At 37.9% G+C, this 20376-nt stretch overlaps 1 protein-coding gene across 2 annotated transcripts in view; it reads right to left on the reverse strand.

Moving 5' to 3' along the window:
- MLIP (muscular LMNA interacting protein) overlaps positions 1-20376 on the reverse strand; it is a 260956-nt gene that overhangs the window by 111809 nt on the left and 128771 nt on the right. For both annotated transcript variants that reach the window (XM_053668359.1, XM_053668358.1), the window contains 2 exons: positions 13437-13592; positions 10285-10677 (listed from right to left, as the gene is read on the reverse strand). In XM_053668359.1, coding sequence (XP_053524334.1) covers positions 10285-10677; positions 13437-13592 — 549 coding nt within the window. The remainder of the gene's footprint in view (positions 1-10284; positions 10678-13436; positions 13593-20376) is intronic.

Below are 20376 nucleotides of genomic sequence, written 5' to 3' on the forward strand. Positions count from 1 at the left end.
ACCCATAAATACTGAAATTGTAAGTTGTTCTGGTCTGGGAAGCTCTTTATTACTCCTTCAAATCTTTAAACAGAGGGTTTATTTTTTCCAAAATTACTGACTTGATCCTATCAATCCATAAGAGAAAGGAAACTACTGTGTCTAATAAAGAATTTAAAGAATTAATTAACATTTATTATCTTATATGTATATATTTTTCACATTACATAGTAGGAAAATGTGTGGGCATAATATTTAAACTTAATGAAAGGTTGATTTACAAATTCAGCAAAAGATAGTTCTTGGTGTTGCTTAAAATATCCATATGAAGTTATCCATTAGCCCTAATGTGAAGAGTTTCATATCATAGAGTTTTGAGTTCTAAAATATATTTGAAACTAATAAATTCAAGCAGCTCACCCCAAACTTCCAAGTCTCTGAGAAAACATGCCCAAAATATTCCTGTTTTTAATATGTAAACTCTTGTGCCTTTGAAACACAGAATTCTTGCCATATAAATAATATTTGAATATATTGGCATAAACCAGAATATCTGAAAATGGGGGATAATTTAAAAAATCAAGCAGAATTCAATCAAATTGAAAAAGAAAGCTTAAAAAATCCCTCACATAAATTTTACTTAAGAAACAAGTCTCTTTGGCCTTTGGTTATATAACTGTTTCATGTGATTAGCCATGAATGAAAAGTCTTCTCATTGTTTCCACTGATGTTCTGTCTCTCTTCACAGATGGAATAAAGTAATTTCAAGACCCAGTAGGGTGCCTTTTTAGGTTATGCCAGAGCTATTGGTAAAAAAAATTATGTTAATAATAAGAGCCCCAAAATTCCATTATCTTTTCAATCATCTTCCAAATAACTTCAGTTTATATGACAAACATTAATTCAAACTGACTATGCATCAAAGTGTCACATTTAAATAGTAGGGCGCCAATAGATTTTGAGGGTCTCACTCAGAGGAAAAGACTATTCTCTTAAACTTCCTCAAGAGTATGGATTCTAATTACCAAATGTTCTACTGCATTAGGTCATATGTTATCTAATATAAGTAACTCAAAATTTTATTGTATTTTAATAGTTGATTATTGAAGAACTTATAAGAAAATAACCAAAAATTCTAAGAATGTTATGTTCATATTAATCTACATGTTTTTATAATTTCCTATTCCATATATCAATAGTGTTCATAATATATTCATTTCTAATTTGCAAACACAACCTGGTATTATTCTAATTTACACTAGTATAAAAAGTGTGGTTTCACATTTTTATAAAATTCCCAGGAGTGAAGAATACATTTTTTAATGAAAAATATTCATTGTCCTGATTTCCACTTATTAATAAATTTTTTTAAAGAGGAACTAAAGACATGAACGATTTTATGCAGAGAGAAAAAACGGATACCTGTCAAGTGCTCAGTCAGTAGCCCAGACTTTCCTTTACTTCTTCCCTATAAACCCCTTACTTCTCAGGTAATGTCTATAAATTATTTATGTCTATTCATTCTCTCCCATTAATACTCCCTCCCCATGCTGTTTGTTACTGGGTTTGTTTCTGTTGCTCTAATTGCTTCACCCTCAAACCTGTTCTCCTTCTTCTCCACTATTTATTTCTAGCCTGATCTTTGTTGATTCCTTTGCTTCAAACACCTTTCAGAGCTACCCCTGACTGTGTTCTCCAATCCCAAGCCCTCCTCTGATTACACACCTCCAAAGTCATTCTCAAAACTCTCTTTCCCTAGAAAGAGTAGCTTGACATTCACAATAATCTCAGGATCAGAGGATACTTGCAACGTTCTGCTGTTATCAAGTGGAAATCTTAGTCATAAATCCACCCGTAGATCCTATATAATGGAGGTCATTAGTTATTTTAACAACCAGTCTCTGAAATGGAACGACCTTGTAAGTTTAGTCAATCTAAATAAACTGTTCCTGTATATATTCATTTTCCCCCTACTGTGTCTATGATATTCCAAAGCATCTGAATAAAACTAAAGTGATTGGTCTGCTGCTGCCTGATGTTCTGAGTAGTTCCCAAGACTCAGACAGCACCAGATGTCAGTCCCATATAGTTGTGCTTTTCTTCCTGAATGTGCACAGCCTTGCAAGGCAGAAACTCCAGAAGACCCTCTGTTCGCACAGTCATGACATTATGCAGCATGGACTCCTAAACTTACCTGCTATCTGTCCTCTTCTCACTGACGGACACTCACAATGTCACTGGGCAGATTCTCAGTCTTTCTTACGTGAACATTTGAATGACATTCAACCTATCATCAGATTGATGATCTCTTACAATCTGATCAAGGTATACCTATGTACAAGATGTCGTCAATAATTTTTCTGTGTCTACCATGAACTAAAGATCTTTCCTTCTTAACAGAGCTATCCAATCCTACCACCCCCATTCCTTGCTATATTGCATATTTTACATATGGAATTACTAAAAGCATATTTGCATTAGGTTTTAGTAATACTTTGTTCAATCTCAACTTCCTTGTGAGTATTGTCAACATTCTAGCCATCTTGGTTTTTTTTACCAATCCACTTGGCAAGTCTTCATTCTTAAGTCATTCCCACCAACTGCCATCATGTTCCTAGACCTAGTCTATTTAAAGCTGCTACTGAAAAAAGTAACACAACCCTGTTTTTTGGCAGGGCTGCTGCACTTCATTTACAAACTGGCTCTGCACATATGCTGGCTGAGAGCGGGCTGAACGTCCTTGTGCCTCCGCAGAACGAGCCCGTTCTCTAGTTTACAGGGAGGGTGATTGGGGCACTGTGACCTCGTGTCCTCATAAATGTGAGGTCTATAGTCTTGGCTGGGCCCTGGACACCTCAGTGATTTTGTTGGCTGCTTTTTTTGTTTAGTTTTCTTTTTCTTTTATTTGGAGCTCAGCTTTTCTCTCCTGTTTTGAACAGCAGGTCTTCTAAAAAGTTAACACTCACCACAAACCCTTTTCCCACCATTCCCTCATTGTTCTCAACAACCTAGAATTCTTTTTCTCCAAGGAAAACTGAGATTACCAGAAAAAAAATCCTATTTTTTTAGGTCTGCTTTTTACTTCTTTTAAGGTAAATTTTCTCCATGTGTTCCAAATCGCAGTAGCTCCTGCCTTCTTAGGGATACATTCCATCACTCCTATGCCATGTACTTGTTCTTCTTTCTTTTTTACTAGCTCTCTCATTCTAACATAAATATAAAGCAGAATCCTCCCAATCCGTAAAAGCAGAATCCTTTCAATCTTCAATCCTTCCATAATAATAAATATCATGTAATGGACTGTAAAAATTTTCACCATTCTCTAGTCTTTGTATTAAACAGGAAAAGTCCTTTTCCTCATCCCTTAATCTCAACTGGCCATATAATTTGTTTCGGCCAGTGTAACATTAGCCAATGTGATACAAGAAGCAGTGGCTAGAAAAGCCCTGTGCATTGGAGCTTACTGCCTTGCTGAATGCAGAACATTGCCATAATATGAATGAGCCCAGGCTAGTTCACTGGAAAATGTAAAACTACCTCTCAAAGAACCAGCCACCAGACAACTAATCACCTACCATTCAACCAGCAGCTAATCACAGACACATGAGTGAACCACAGCAAATATCAGCTGAGCCTGACCCAGACCTGCAGAGCTACCCAGCTGAACCTGGCCCAACTGTGGACCAGCAAATTTCTGTCCTAAATAGAAGGTTGTGTTTAAAACCAATAAATTTTGTCATGGTTTGTGGAAAAAGGTAACCGAAAATGGGTGCATACACATACACTAAGATCTTTGTGGGTCCTGTCTTTCCCATCATTACAGGCCCACGTTTCTCTTTGGTAATTATACCTGAACAATATAGTAATCATTGTACTGCTTCCTGTTTTGTGGCCAACATTCTGGAACTACCCAGAATCCCCTCTTGTATAATCCCCTCTTCTTGAGTATGGGTGGAAGCTGAAGTGAAGGAATTTGGAAGGCCCTAATCAGGTGACTTCAAGTTAATCAGACAGGGGGTTATCCAGGGTGGGTATGACCTAAACAAGTGAGTGCTCTAAAAGTGAATAGAAAGATTAGAGATCAAAGTGGCAGAGAAAATAAATACAAATAAATAAACATATTTTTAAGCCATTAAACATATGGTGATTGTTCTATAGCAACAGAAAATTAATACACTCCCCCCACCAGCTTCTTAACAGTCCTCCGCCCCTCCTCTGCCACAGGCACCGTTACCACCAATGCCCACAACGATCTCTCAAACCTAAAACCAACAGGCACTGGAATTCCTTATCTTTTCTTATTTCTCTTTAAAACTTGATACTTCCAATCTCTCCCTCCTTTTCAAAACTACTTTAGCTGTACCTCTATTTCATCACTAAGTCCTTTTCTTCTCTTATTCTCTTCTTCTATGTTGGTATTTTTCCCCAATTCCCAGAAATGCCTAAGCACAGCTTGTCTGACCAGAAAACTTGTGCTTATATCTTTACATTTTAGCTCATACAATACGAACCTTTCCTGAAGTCCAAGGCTGATTCCCATTTTCCCTCAAACACATTACCTTCACTGTCATTATTTTCAGGTGAATCTGGTTTTCAAGTTCCTTGAAAGTAGGCACTATGTCTTTTAACGTGTACTCACAGAGTGTCTAGTGCATGGCATATGGCCTTCCTGCAGAAATAAAGAAGCAAAGTGCCCTGTGGATGTAGGAACACGAGGACTGAGAGCAGGAAGCCTCCGTAAAGAAGGCTTCATCGCCTTCCTCAGTGGTGATCCCCTCTAACTCCACTGCAGACTCCAGACAGTGAGTAAGTGAGGATACGGGGTGGTGGGAACCGTGGCTCTGAGAGCAAATTCTGTCTTACCTCACGAGAGAAAAAAACTGAGTTCTGACATCAAGTCAAAAGACCCTCCTTTTAAAAACCTCCATCATCTTTCTGCTGGAATTGACAAAGCAACTTGACTTCCCGTAAATGTACTTCCTCTGTCCCTGGAACTAACGGTACAAATAAATGGTGCTTCAGCCAGGAGATGCAACAGGCCACCAGGGATCACAGGGATTCTTCCAGCATCACGGCAGAGCCTGGGTCCTCCCACTGAGCCAGAAAAAGTCTCCTAAGTGTGTCCAGTCTCACCATGGAAAGTGACAAAAAGGTTAAGAGGACAGAATCATATCCTCACCCTAAGCAAAAAGGGAAATAGGGAGGCGGCAATAGGAAGATCACTAGAGAAAAGTGGTTAAAAAAGTAAAATCACCCACTGGTGATTTTATTCAAAGGTGAAAGGGAATCTACTCAGTATTGTGGTGAAAAATTTGCACAGCGACACATGGTTATCAGACTTTAGTGTAGTGATCACATTGTAAGGTTTAATCACTAGATTATACAACTGAAACTAATATAATATTGTATGCCAACTATACTTAAATTCAAATATGAATTAATCCATTTTAATTGGTCAGGAATGTGTACAGCAGTGAAAAGAATGAGGGCCTCTACAGTTTTAACCATCACGGCTGCCTCTAGGCAAGTACGTGACCTAGAGGCCCCGCCCAGAATCTGAGGTACCACCGGGTCACCTCTCCCCTACTCCAGCAAGCCAGGCCCACATTTTGTTTCCTTCCCTCTCCGCCCCACATAGCTCCACTCTGCATGCAGATAGAGTGCCGTCCGGATGATGGTCAGGCGCACAGTGCTTTCTGGAATCTTAACATAAATGCCATTTTTCAGGAAATACTTCCTGTCATTCCAAGCTGGTCCTCCCAGCAGTTAGCAGAATCCAACTTGGAAGTTTCACCTACCAGCTTCTTCCAAAGTCTTTCATCTCTAAACCTCTAAAGCCAACAGTTCTGTATGGATGATCTGTTTTGATAAGCAAAATATGGAGCAAGAGCTAAACCATGAGCCAGGAGTCCCTGCTGTCTTCTTACACTCCATGACAGTTTTCTCTAGGCTGAAAGGAAACTCCATGTCTCTGGTTAAGACAGTTTATATAAGGATGTTGATTTCCTACATAGATCTATCGCAGGGTCATGCAACAAGGAGGAGCATTCACTCGTTTATTCACCTATCAGACACTTTCCAAGCACCTACAAGTGTTCCAGCCATTGTGTTAGGGTGATGGGGACCAGAGGCAAGAAGGGTTTTTTTGTATGATGAGGCTCACACATATACTAGAATAACAGAAACATAAAAAGACTCTTCTAATACAGTGGGTTGGTATGAATAGAGTATTTCATTAAAACATCGAGGCCCTGGGGGTATAAAGAAGATTTGTATGTCAAATGCCCTTGTCCAAATTTGTTGTAACCCCTTTTCCATGGATCCATGAAACCTAGCTACTTAGTAAATATGAGAGCTAATGTCCAAATTTCCCAGAATTTTATGGAAGAACCTCCTTTATTTTGACCTCAGCCAGTTCTGCTGACCTTATTTTCCGTGTTCCTCCCCCAAAGTTCTTACGTCCAAGCTACATTTGAACGAATCTATAAAACGTCTCCCCCCTTGCCTATTCCTTACCCTGTACTGTACCCCACATGCTGCCCTCCTCGACTTCTTAAATATAGTACATTTTTTGTTGAGAACTTACCATGGGCCAGGAACTGCAATGAACAGTTTGTATATAAATATACATATATAAATGTATAAAGTCTCATTATATAATATAGAATCTCATTTGATTTTCATAAGAAAGGTTGATATCATGCCCCATTTTACAAATGAGAAAACTATGGTTTATTGTTACATGTAAATACCCAGAAGAGTGTGGCCACTCAGTTGCTTGTCTCATTTTGGTTTTCCCAGTCCATCCGTCCATCACACGACCTCTTTGCCCTCATCACCCATCCCCTTCTCAATTAGATTTGTGCCCCTAGCACCCCACTCACACTGTTCTCATTAAAGTCACCAAAATAACCTCCTAATTTCTAATTTAAAAAGCTTTGAGGGTGCTGTTCTATTGGACTTTGTTTTACATTTATAATATTTTCATTATATTAAATAGCATTATTTTAATAAATAATAGTATATCATATTTTAATAACAGGCATCAGGCACCTCCTTTGTAGCTGACCTGGTCAGATGTTGGGAACCCTCACCCCACCCTCCCAGAGCAGGACAGAGCACAGAGGAGGTGTGGCCCCCAGCAGGTAATGCAGCACAAGGTTCTAGGGGCTGACCCATGGCAGTGAAAGCATTCCCATATCCCAAATCCAGACTCTGACCAGGTCAAACCCTGCACACCTGGCCTCATTCCTAAACATCTTCTGGTTCTTCTACTGCTCACTGGGGTGAGGGGTTCCCCTTCCTGTCTGACAGGGGACACAGTTTCATCAGTATCTCCTAGTGTTTCATATCCAGCTTTGTCAGCAAAGGGACTTTGATCCTCCCCTTGGCTTTGATCAGGGCGTCATGAATCTCCCAACCTGCCCTTCCTCCCTAACCAAGCAGCAGCATATATTAACCTTCCTGTCGCACTTGGCAGAATTACTTGCTGGTGTACAGTGAGAAAATCTGGCAAGGCAGCTAGAAAACATGAAAACACAGTGTTGCAAAGAAATGCTTCATTCTCCATGAGGTTTCTCAGCATAAAAATAGAAGAGTTATTGTGCTTCGATAACCTAGGTCAGTACTCAAACTAAGTCATACTGCCAGAAAGGTGTTATTTATCAACATATTAGTATAAGAAAAGTCATCCGTTATTATTTTGTATTCCCAAGTTGATCTGATTGATACCAGATTTTATCAAAGTTCTTTCAGACAAACCAGTCTGAGCTTGTTTATGTATAGTTACCTGTCTTTGAACTCTACTACTGTCCCTAGGTAAGATTACTCTTACATCTTTACACCAACACTCAAAAACTTGAATAGAGTATTTCATTATGGAGTATTTTTTTCTGAATTTTATTTATGAGGATTTTAATTCAACTGCTTTCATAGCATTTTTACTTTTGACTTACACTTTACATTTTAAATTCTTTAGAGTTTTTTTAACATAATGTGCTTTTATGTAAACATACCACTACAACCTTTGGAACAAAAAAACACTCAACCCAGTATTTATAATGATATGTTTCAGAGAATACAGTAGCCACTCTGGAGAACAAAACACTTAATAGAAATGGATTTAATGGGGTCTTTACCTATAAAACTTTTACAGTCTGCTAGGATAGATAAGGCATTCACCTAAACAGTTATAATACATACTGTAAAAGAATAATTATAATAAAAGATACTCAGGAAAAAAAGCTATCAGAAGTAAATTGAGAGAGAGCTTGCTTTCCCTGAAAGAACCAAAGTAGATTTCATGAAGGAGTTGATATTCGAGAAAAGACTTCGAATGTGTAAACTTGTGAATAATTTTTCATACAGCATTGAACTTTACCTATGTTCTAGATGCTGCACTAATTGCTATGGATACAGAAATAAACAGGAGACAGACTGGCTTCAAGTTGCTTTTAGTCTAGTGAGGAAGAAAGATAAAATCAACTATTAGAACTCAGTTGAAAGGAGTTATAGTGAAGATTTTCCAAAAAAGGCTACAAAACTATATGAAAAATGACAAAGATGAAGGAAAAAAACTAATCTATCCTGAAATGTCTCTAGAAAAAGGGGCAACTTGAGCAGAACTTGGTATCAAGTAGCCTAGACCAAAATGGCCCAGGTCGAGGGAAGAAAGAAGCATTACACTCAGAGGAATGAAGGGCTCGGGGATGGAAACGTGTAAGGTGTGAACTTTGGTGATAATTTAGGAGAGCTGAAGAACCTAGGTGCAAGATGTGGAGAGAAAATGTCATATAGGTTAGGTTATGAAAAGGTTAAAGTCCAAACGAAGAACTAAAGACATTTTTCAGAAAAAGCCTAATAAATTACTATTACTAGCTAATAGTACTAATTCATAGACAATTCTATTTATTTTTACCAGGTTGACCAGAAAAATCACTTTTTTTATAGAAAAATTAAAATTTCTGATTGAAAAGTTACTGTTGTTGGCATCGAGTAATCCAATCATGGGATAGTCTCTGTACTTTTTATATTAAAATTCTACTACTGACTACATTAAACCTCTCAGGTAACAGTTATCTTATTTTTAGTTCCTCTTGTTTTTATTTCATGATGACCTCTATTTATCACTCAGGAATTATTAAGAAATTATTAAGATAAATGGAAATGGGAACCATGTCTATTCTCAAATAATTCAAGATCCAGTATTCCTCCATTTGTGATAAGATCATTTTCAGCCCTTACTAATGAATCAGGTTGAGCTTTGTCTTTTCATTTGGAGCATTAATAACATGAACCATAACCTCCTAAGTAACCTATGTTGGCAAAAAAAATCCCAAGGTGCATGTTTAGATTGACGTATATATACACATACATATGTCATATATATATCTTGTATCATCACACCTACATCTTCTTCAAAGGTACCCCATCAAATTACCAGTACTCTCCACTGACTATGGAAACTCCCACATCTCCTATTGGTTATTCCACTATCTTCCTGAGACAAGAAAAAAATGTTTAAGCCTATCGTACTTACTGAGAATATGTTAATGTGGTTAGAAGATTTTAAATAACTAGCTGAGAATAAACCTCAAAAAGAAATGAATGTTTTAGTCCAGGAGACCCAAGTACAGATAACCCAATGTGAGTCTTCCATCCCCACAAGACAGAATGAGGATACTGGATGCTTGGAGGAGATATGAATACATCATCAGGAAGTCAGTGAAGGCTACAGAAATAAAGATGGGGTGGCACCCAAAATCAGATGCCTACTTTACAGTTTTGCATGAATCCTAGTAGCAGCAAAAGGCTAACTCACTAATAAAAATGTTCCTTCCCCCAACTACTTTGGAATGCTTGTAAATTCCTGATCTGGTAGATTCTAAACAGAACATCTTGGTACTAACTCATGCTTACTGTCTGGGGCAACTCCCCATCAGCTATTTACTCCAAAGCCAGCCTCTGCATTTCTGATATCCTACTATAACTTGTCCACATCATATTAAAATTTCATTACAACAAATAGCCAATGACAAACTCTCTCTATTTTTCCCTTCAAAATCTTTCCCTAACTTTCTTTCTTTGACATTTCTTTCTTGCCATCAGAGACACAGGAGTTCTCCTACTGCACCAAAGACTCTCTACCTTTAAAAAGGCATTCAATCTTGCTGCTAAGTTTTGGGATGGGATCTGCTCCCTACTTCACTCAGGCAGCCCCACACTGGAGGTTTCCAAGACAACAGACAGCCTGGAACAAAGGATATGTAAACAGTATTTCTTTTTCTTATAAGCAGGAAAACCTACCTGCCCATGCTTTTGCTGAGAGGCCATCCCATGGGTCATTTCAGGGTGTGATGGGGCCTTGAGGTTTGTTGCCTGTGTTTTGGGACGTACCACATCAGAGACCAGACTGGAGGAGATAGCTAGAGACTTGGGCCGAGTAGCTGTGGTGCCCACTCCCACTGGGGGAGTTTGTTCAACTTTTCTGCTTGTAGCTTCATCTTCCCCTTCAGAGTCCACAATAAAAACATATTCAGCTTTGAAGAGGCCACTTTGCTGCATTTCTTGAGGTTCGTTTGCTTTAAGTTCCCTTACTTGTGAAATCTTTCCGCTGACTTCTGAAGGATAAGTCGATGTTCCTGGGTCTCTCTTCTGGTGGCTCCCAGCATTCAAGGTCAAGTACTCATTGAAATTTGACTGCAATAAATGTATAGACATAAAAGCATTGACATTGGTTTGATACTTGCTTTTTTTTTCTATGCACACTCAAAAGCTTGATGTGCATAAGGACAAGACTTTATAAAAACATACTTAAATATCAAGAGAAATTAGGTTGGAGTTAACAGTTAACTTTTACTAGCCCACCGGTTTGTCCAGGTCTAAACCCAAACAATGTAGGGCCCAGAATCAACATCAACAAACAAAACTGCTTTCTAAAAAATCATGAGATGACTTTTTAAAAGGAGAAAAAGAGAGCAATGTTTTCCATGAAGATATTCATGAAACAAAGGGAGATTGATCAAGGGTTTAGTTAATGGTCAAGCAAAACCTATATATTTCATAAAAGCCAGGGAATAAAGGAAATCCCACTGAAGGATTCTAAAAGAATGGAAATCTCTGCAAAAGTCTGAGCAGAAAAATAATATCAGAACAAAATGCACGGGTATTAGACAAAACAACCTATGCTAATTGGGAAAAACCTGTGACTAGGACACCAAAAAGATAGATATTTTTAGCACAAACTACTTTTTTACTATTATTTTATTTTAGATTTGTAATTCTAAATCTTTTCCCATCCAATTTTTTTCTAACACACAGAAAGTGTATCAGACCAGGGGTAAGACAGTTTTACCACACTAACAGAAGGCTTTGTTCTAAAAAGACAGTAGCTACGAATGCTGAGAAGATCCGATATTAATTTTCTTGGTTTTGATCACCATACTATGTTTGTTATTCTTTCTCTACACTTTTCTTTAAGTTTGAAATTATTTAAAAATAGACAGTTAAAGAAGGTGCTAATTAAACTAAAATAATTTCAACTATGGTCATAAATTTAATGTATGATAATATATGTGTATGTGTTTGGTGTGTGTGAAAACACAATAGAAATCAACCATCGATTAGGCACAACTAAACTAAGGACATCACTGTATACATCGATTCCACATTTCTCAGTTGATGATGATATAGTCAGAATAAAACAAATTGTCTCTGATTAGGATTTCTCTGATAATGGTGATTTCACATATTAATTACAATACTATATAGTAATAAAAACTCAAGATGGAAGGACATTTAAATTAAAAATAGAACTATTCAGTGACAAATTGCTTCCTACAAAAAGCAATGGAATAACTAAAAAACCAGCAAAAAGTTAAACTAATTCTTGAAAACATCATTAATGCTCTAAAACAACTCCCTTTGTCCATAGTTTATCATTCTCTGCTCCTTTACTCTGATGTTTTTTACAGCATTCATCAATACCTAGATTTGGTTATACACTTTTCAGTTTTTTCACTGTCTGCATTTCCAGTAACAAATAAGTAATAGGTGCCTGTATTCACTCAGAATCCATGTAACATGTTGTCAGTTGATAGTTGTCAAATATAGAAAGAATGAAGGGTTATTTACCTTCTTTGATTATAATACTGAACCATTTAAAACACAGAAAGAAAAAAAGTTTAATCTCATTTTGATGACATAGTTGTATGTGGATCATTGCAATCATCAGATGAATGTCATCATTTCAGAAGGCTTTGGCGATTTACAACCAACATTGGTTCATATAGCTACAGTCTCATGTAACAATAGCACCTAATAACAAAGGATATGATGAATAGATTACATGTAGTTGAGTACTGTTAGGGAGAAACTTCCCAGAAGAGCCTTATTCAGGATTTCTCTGAAATAATTTGGCCCCAATGATCTTGAAATAAGATAGCACTGAAAACCTCAAAAACATTAGTCTATTACTGCTTGCCTATAAGATGTTTTCATATATATAAGGTAAATTAGAATATTTCCTGCCCTTCCAGTTGGCTCAAGAATACCACAAGTTCCTTCCAGTCACATTTTATTTTAAATAAGACAGTATTACAACACATTTTAAAGGGAATTTTTTAAAACCACAATGTCATTATTCTAGCACAAGTCATTCTCAACAAAAGGTTTTTTTTTAACTTCATTTTCAGTCTTGGTCTCATTTTAGAAAGGTATGACCAGGGCATAAATACAATTTTATAATCTGTTTTGTTACATAATATTATAAGGGTAACATTTTTCATGGAATTACATAATTACTATAATTATACTTTGTCAAGGTGATGTATTATCATGTTCTTAACTTTTCTGGTATTAGGCTGTTTTTATTTTTTTCTAATTTTATTTCTCTATAACATTTTTCTGCTTTTGTCCTATTTTGGGGGATAAACTTCCAAGAGTTAAGTTATTGAAAGACTATGAACAGTTTTATAAAATTTGATAGAGGTTTTCCACCAAAATTGTACATATTCACAAAAGAAGCACCAAATTATGAGCATGCAAATATCTCCACAGTTACCCTCACAATGGGTATTCTACCATTATCATGTTGCTAATTTATTACGTGTAAGGTAGTTGCACCTCATTGTTTATCCTTGTATTTTCTTTCAAAATAAGTGCAAACTTCTTTTAAATTTTGTTTTTTACTATTTTAAGATACATTTGAGAGAAGGGAATGTGCAAGGAGTCAAACAATAGTATATCAACTCAGAAAGTTGAGAATAATGTATTCCAGATAACCTGGAATTAGATAACATTTATGTTCCTATTACATAATTATATTTCTGGTCAACCTTAGATTTCATGGTCGTCTCACTTTAAGCAGAGGAAATAAACATTCACCCAAATCTGTAAGTCATTATTATGATAATTTAATGTAAATTGCTGGATATAAAAGAGAATAAAAATAATCCTACCCTATTTACAGTTTCTGGATTCTTATCACTTGGTTCCTCAGGAATTTTAACAAGGAATTTAGAGATGTCAGCCAACTGAGAGTGGGTTGGCAATCTTCTGACAGTGGGGACAAATGTGAACATCAAAGGTTTGGCTCCAGAATCACCAGAGGAGACCTATGAGACATGTAATAAATTAGGCCTGCAGTCTTGTCAAATGCTTATCTTGACTTTTTCTTTTTACAACATGATATTTATCTCATTTATTTAGATAAGTTGCCCATTCTCCTATGATCGTGTATACGGTTGCCAAAGAAAACAGCTAGAAAAATAGTCATAGCATATCAGATTCTTTTTTATAATACTATCTTTCGGAAAAAGCAATACAACCCTAGGAGGACTTGCTATAAGGGATAACAATAAAATAACAGGTGTTGATCTCCTAGAATATCATAGGGTGTCTCTACCCCTGTGGATTCATCACAAACACAGCCTTCAGTCTGCTTCAAAATGGACTTTTACCCATTTAACCCTGGGTTAGCAGGTTCGATTTGGTTCATAATCACCAGGCATGCAAGAAGCTTCCAACATTTATCATGAACAAGAATACTAAATATGGATTTAAAATTAGAAGTAAACTTTTCTCGTTATCAGGATGTGAATGTCTGCTAAAAGATATATTTTATCTTTTATTCATTCTTTATTCATTCAAAAGTCATTTTGTTAAGTGTTTTCTGTGTGACAGGCAGTCAGGAGCTAGATACACAACAGTGAATAGAAGACAGTCAATAGACCACTCACAAGTAGAAAGAGAATACACACAGAATACTGAGGAAAAGGTGATGAGGGGAACCTACCTACCCAACCTGGGAAGCTCTAGGGAAAAAAATAAAACGCCTGAAATTTAAGTCCCAGTGAAGAGGAAGATAAAGGTGTCCCAGGCTGAGAAAACCAGCTGAGAGCAGGGAAAGCCGCAGCAGTATGGGCTGTGGATCCAGCTTGCACATTGTCCTGTTGCCAACAGAGAGCCACTGTGCTCTGTAAAGCACTATACATTGGGAAATGACGTAGTCACATTAGAATTTTAGATAATACTGGTTTTGAAAGACACGAGGCCAGAGACAAGAAAGAGAAGTCAGTAACAAATAGATTGAAAACTAAACAAAAAGGGAGGAAGAGAAGATGGTGCTATAGTTTTCCCTTTCAAGAAGTATGGATAAGAAGTAAGGAGAAAGGTTAAAAGCAGTTCAGACAGGGAGGTAGGGTCAAAGAGATGCCTTTTTGTCTGTAATGAGATAGACTTGAACATGTCTGTCGACTGAAGGGATGAACCAGTAGAGAAACCAGGGATGAAAGTGGAGCAAGATCTTGGAGGGAGCAGGCAGAATAAGTTAAGGAAACAAGAGAAGAAACATGGTCTCCTTGGAGTCCAGAGAAAGTGAACTAAGATAAAGAAAAGCTCCTGAGCATGATAAAATAGGGAGAGTGGGAAGGTGAAGGGAAATCACTTTTGATAAAATAATAACCATGATAAAATCAGCCCCACCTAGTCAGAGTGACACTGGCCCTGTGCTGCCTCCATGACTCCATCACAAAATATATGATGTGCCCTGGTAAGGTCCCTACTCTCCCTTCCCTTCAAGTTGTATCACCTGTCTGTGCCTTGGACAACTTGGACCTTATCTCAGCATGTGCTTTAGGATCATGTCTGTCCCTGTGAGGAACCCAGGCCTCTGAATCACCCCTCAGTCCCCATGTGCTATGTGGGCACCCCCAGTTTTGTTTCCACCTTGTATTATGTTCCAACCCTTGAAACACACTGTCTGATATTCTGTCATCAAAAAAATCCTTCATATCATCTTTAACATTTTCTCTAAATATTCTAGCTCTAACTAAACTACGGTTCCCTCAGAAGGACTCTCATTTCCAAGAAGCTCCCTCAATGGGAACTGTTTTCTCTCACACTAGGCCTGGGAGTAGAAGAGGTTTGCTCCTTATTCCTTCTTACTGCTTCCAAAATCTTCTTTTCTTTTACCTAAAAACTTCCACTCTGAATCTCATGTCATCAGTCTAGATTACTCACTACCTCTCCTTGTAATAGTCACCTGTCCACACCCAAATCAAACCCTCTTTTCTTTGAAGATTAAATTCCTAGTTCAATTCTACTCCCTCTAACACTATGCTTTTTATAATACCCAATCTCATACCTCATGAATAATTTTCCCAATATTGTGTTGCCTCGATCTCTACCCTCCTTGCCTCTCACATCCCCAGCCTAGACCAAGAGCTGCAGTCCTTCCATAATTTCAGTTTTTTTTTTTTTTAATTCTCTGACCACCACTTCTTTTCTTTCCATACCATTCCCACTAACTTTCCAACCCCGGCGATTCTCAGAATCCATGAAAAGGAAAATCTATTGATCCTTCCAACACCAGGTTTTCCTGTACTTTGTTTTAACCCGCATGCCTTCACCAAAGGACTGCATTTACCACGATCACTCCCATGCATACCCCTCCCATTTCTTACCCTCTCTCGCGTCATCATCCCCATTTGGGTAAGTCACAGTCCTCACTAAATCTAACCCATACCTCCTGTACACCTGCATCAGAGACGTAACTGTGGCTACGGAAAACCTCATGACCGTGCGTAGTGGTTTCACCTCAAATTTATGACTCTGAGCCTCAAGCGGGCCCTTCAGTGTTGCTCTACAATTACACGTAGTTCCATAGCCAATTCACTCTCCCACTTGCCTAGAAAACTCATATCTTTTTCCTTTCTTTAAACCCCCAACATCTTGCCTAGTCTTTCTCTGAGATGAAGACTTTGTTTCTCGTTCCACTGAGATCACTGAAACAATCAGAGAAGAACTTCCAAGGTCCCCATCACCACACCTATTCACGTGGCCTCCATGTCTGTGTCCTTTAATGTGGCCTTCAGTCCAGCCACAGTGCTCCTACTAAACACAACTCTCACTGAGCATTTTACTTTATACTTCTTTTTATTTACTCAGCAAGGTCTTCCTAGATGCCTACTAAATGGGAGGCGATACTGCAGGGGTTGGTGATACAGCAGTGAACAAAAATCTTTACCCGAATGGAATTTACATTCTAGTGAAAGAAGCTGTAAAAAAGACAATAGTTATAAGCTACGAATATTGGCTATAAGATGGTTGCAATAACCCATGGAAGAGAAAATGTTAGGTTAACTTGGGTTGCCACAGTTAATAGTGATCAGAAGTGTTAAACTTCTAGCAATGTTTTAAAAGAAAAACTTAGAATTTGCTGAAAAATTACATGTGGGATATAAAAAGCAAACATGAGTCGAGATGAGTACAAAGTTGTTGACCTGAATAATTTTAAAAAATAATGAGTTAGTATTCACTGAAATGGGGAAAACAACAGGTGAGGCTGGTTTGAGAATGAAGATCAAATGTGATATGCCAAATACACACCCCAGTGGAAATGTGAGTGAGGAAGCAAGTTCAGAGGAAAGTCTGTGCCAGAGATAAAATTACTAGGGTTGTTAACCAATATATGATATTTAAAAACATAAGACTAGATGGAAACGCCAAGGGGGCAAGCACACATAGAAAAAGGGGATCCAAGACTGAACGCTCCAGATTCTACCATTAAGTGGTCCGTCCGCAGTAGAGGAAGAACTAGGAGAGATGACAAGGTGGTGAGAGTTTGAGAACAGGAATTCTGGACAATTATAAGGTCCAGGCTTTGGCCTTGAGGCTGAGTGTCTGAGACAAAAATGCAGGGAGGACACTGAGATTGTGAAGGTTAAGGAACTCTGGGACAAGAATGTTAATAGGGCAGTCCTTATGAAAACACAAGACATGCCGGGTGACAGAAAGACTGGGCTGGGGAGAAAGACGGTGGCTAAGCATGGAGGCTCTACTGAAATTACAGGCCTAATGAACTAACTCTGGACCACTTACCACAGGACATATCTTTCTGGTAATTTAACAACTAAAATGTCTACACCTTATGAAAAAAATGCATATTCCTTAGGGAGGTTAAATACACAGACAAACCCTCTGAGCCAACTTTTATTTTTTAATATGCTTTTCAGCCTGGAAAGCTATTTGTCATTATTCCATGACTGCAGTCATGTTACAATTCCCAGATGTCAGCTTATTATCGGAAAATGATAAATCAATGCTCTCCTTTGTAGGAGAGAACATTAGATTCTTTGTGAGATTTGGAAAGCCCACTGGTCTTATCAGCAATACATAATGCAACACACTTTCTACACGGATTATTTTCTAGGAAGCGCTCTGCATAACTCATCTCATCAATATCATGATCGAGGGAGAGGTTTTAGCAAGGAAATCTTTGAGGGTAGTTCAGATAGTTCATCACAGACTTTCATTTAGAAGTCAAAGAAGAGGTGACAGTGCAACTTTGTCCCCACCTATGGTGACTATAGGTCTATCTTGGTTTCATCCAAATGCAATTTAAATACCAATACAGCAAAGCCTTCAGTATGAGCACCCCATTGTTATGAAATGCATATAACCCTTATTAAAAGTAAGTGGCTTTGCTTTCTAAAGCATAGAAAATAATGAAAATTTACTAAGCTTTGCACAATTTGGGTAATTCAATATTACTTAGACCTCTATAAAATACAAATGGATCTTCACTAGTTTGAATGGAAACGGACGCTTCAATGAATAAGCTGTGCTTTTATGACAATGCCCTCAAAAGGATGTCTGAACATAACCACAGGTTGACATTAAAAGCACCTGAAAAGAAGGAAAATTATTTCCTTCCACTTCATGTGTTGTAATTTCCCTATACAAGTATCCATGTGCTACATAAAATTCCAGGTGTGAACAAAATTTTTAAATTTTAGTTTATGTCATTGAAAAATAACATAAAAATGAAAAATCTAATAGGACTACAGACTCATTCATCTTCTTAGGTTACTGCAGGAGAACAAGATCAGGAACAAGTTCCTGTCCACACACATTCCTCAGAAGAGCAATCCAAAAAAGAGCAATGATTTGGCATTCTCTTTCAAGCTGGGAATACAATGTTAGCACGGAGCTCTTTTCTCTGCTTTTACCTAGCATCCTCTTATCTTACCAAAGACGTTCAAATTTTTTTGTATAGAATTTTCATTGGAAAATGATTTGAAATTACACCAGCTACACTATGCAACATTTAGACGAAGAGATAATTTATGTGGGGACAATTTTTAGATTTAGAACTTCCTGAGAGGTTATATTAACTGCTGAAATGGAGCTAGCGGAAGGGGGGAAAAGCGACCACTATACATTTGCCCTCTTTTCCTGCATGTACTCCAGTGTTAGCCAATAGACTGCTGAATCTCTTCTTTTAGGGAAGAAAAAATAATAATTGCTGTTTACCGCATACGGTGGCCAAGTTCCATTGGAGCCCAGAAATGAATCGCTATGGTAATGAAAAATCATTTTCCACACAAAGCAGGAACAGATGCATGTTAATACCGTTGCATTGGTTAAATGCTAATTAACATGTTCCGTTGTCAGTGCTGTTTAAAATCACATCTTCCTTCCTATCCTTAGGAAACTATTTTAATAATAGAAATTAGAGCTGAAAAGATTAAAATCTTTTCCTAAATATGGTTTCAAGCACTTGAAACTTTTGAGACTGTCGCCTTCTCACCAGGCAGCCAAATAATTGAAGAAACTGTTCTCCCCCCGTGCCATGAGGCAAACTGCTCCTTTGCTCAGTTCCGGGCTGCAATGCCTTCCTTTCTTCTATTTTCCTAGTTCTCTTCCGATGTTGACACCCCCACTCACAGATGGCCACTGGCTTCCTTTTGAAAAGAGACATTACAGGACGTCTTAGCGTTGACACTGCGCCAAGGGCAGTCCTGATCATTCTCTTTAGCTCCCCAGTGAGCAGTTCTGCCTTTACAGACGCTGAAGGTAACATTTCACTTTGAAACATACGCGAATTTATCTACACCCAGGCAGCTCTCCCATAAGCCCTCTTGCAGCAAACACCACAGAGCACAGCCTTTAAAAGTTCTTGAAAGCATTAAGGAAAGACTCCCTTTTACCTGGGGTGTGGTCTGAACGCTCCCTGTTAAGATGCACGAGCTCATTTGGAGGTAATAGCTCCCGCAGTCCCTCGGAAGCCCCTATTCTGGAAGCATTGATTCATCACATAAGGGAGCGAGCAAACCAATGATGAGGTGGGAAGAGAGCCTCGCACTGAAACAACACACACACTCACACAGAAAAAAAGAAATTCTAAAAAGAGGTAAAGTGGAATCCTCCCTGAACTGAATCCTCCCTGTTATCAGCTCCAAGGAGATTTATGTGTAGACAACTTTTCGATTTGGAAGTTCGTGAGAGGTCATATTGACTGCTGAAATAGAGCCAGCAGAAGGAAAACAAAAGTCACCCACAGATACACGTTTGCCTTCTTTTCATGCATGTATTCCAATTACATATTCTGCAAAAAGGAGAGAGAAGCCAGATTGTACAGCATTAAGAAGCTGATTGAAGGGCCAGAGCATCTGCCAATCTCAGTGATCAGCTGGTCACACTCCCTGAGAACATTCAGAGGTACAAATATATGCAAACACTGTGTCTAAATAAAAAAATGAGAAAGCATACAGTGATCATTTCAATGATATAGGAGCATCTGCAGTGACTGAGGCTTTGCTATGAAACAAATTAGCTATAAAATAAAGCTTGGAATCAAACATTCATCAAAACAAACTTCCATTCCAAGGTTTTTAGAAGACAGTGAGTGTCCTACATGCAGACAAACAAACCTCAAAACTTCACGCATGAAACTTATTGGAGCCTTTGGCTTTCTGTATTTCTATTTTGTAAGTATTGATTTCTCTCCAAATCGGTAATATCTATATTTACACATTGACAGTGAAAGATACTGTCTCCCAAGAGCTGGGTGTAGACTAAAGAACACGGGATCAAGAATAAAGCTTTTATGTTAAG

Source organism: Artibeus jamaicensis, unplaced genomic scaffold, assembly GCF_021234435.1.
Source record: "Artibeus jamaicensis isolate MK-2021 breed Jamaican fruit bat unplaced genomic scaffold, CSHL_Jam_final contig_484, whole genome shotgun sequence".
Lineage (NCBI taxonomy): Eukaryota > Metazoa > Chordata > Mammalia > Chiroptera > Phyllostomidae > Artibeus > Artibeus jamaicensis.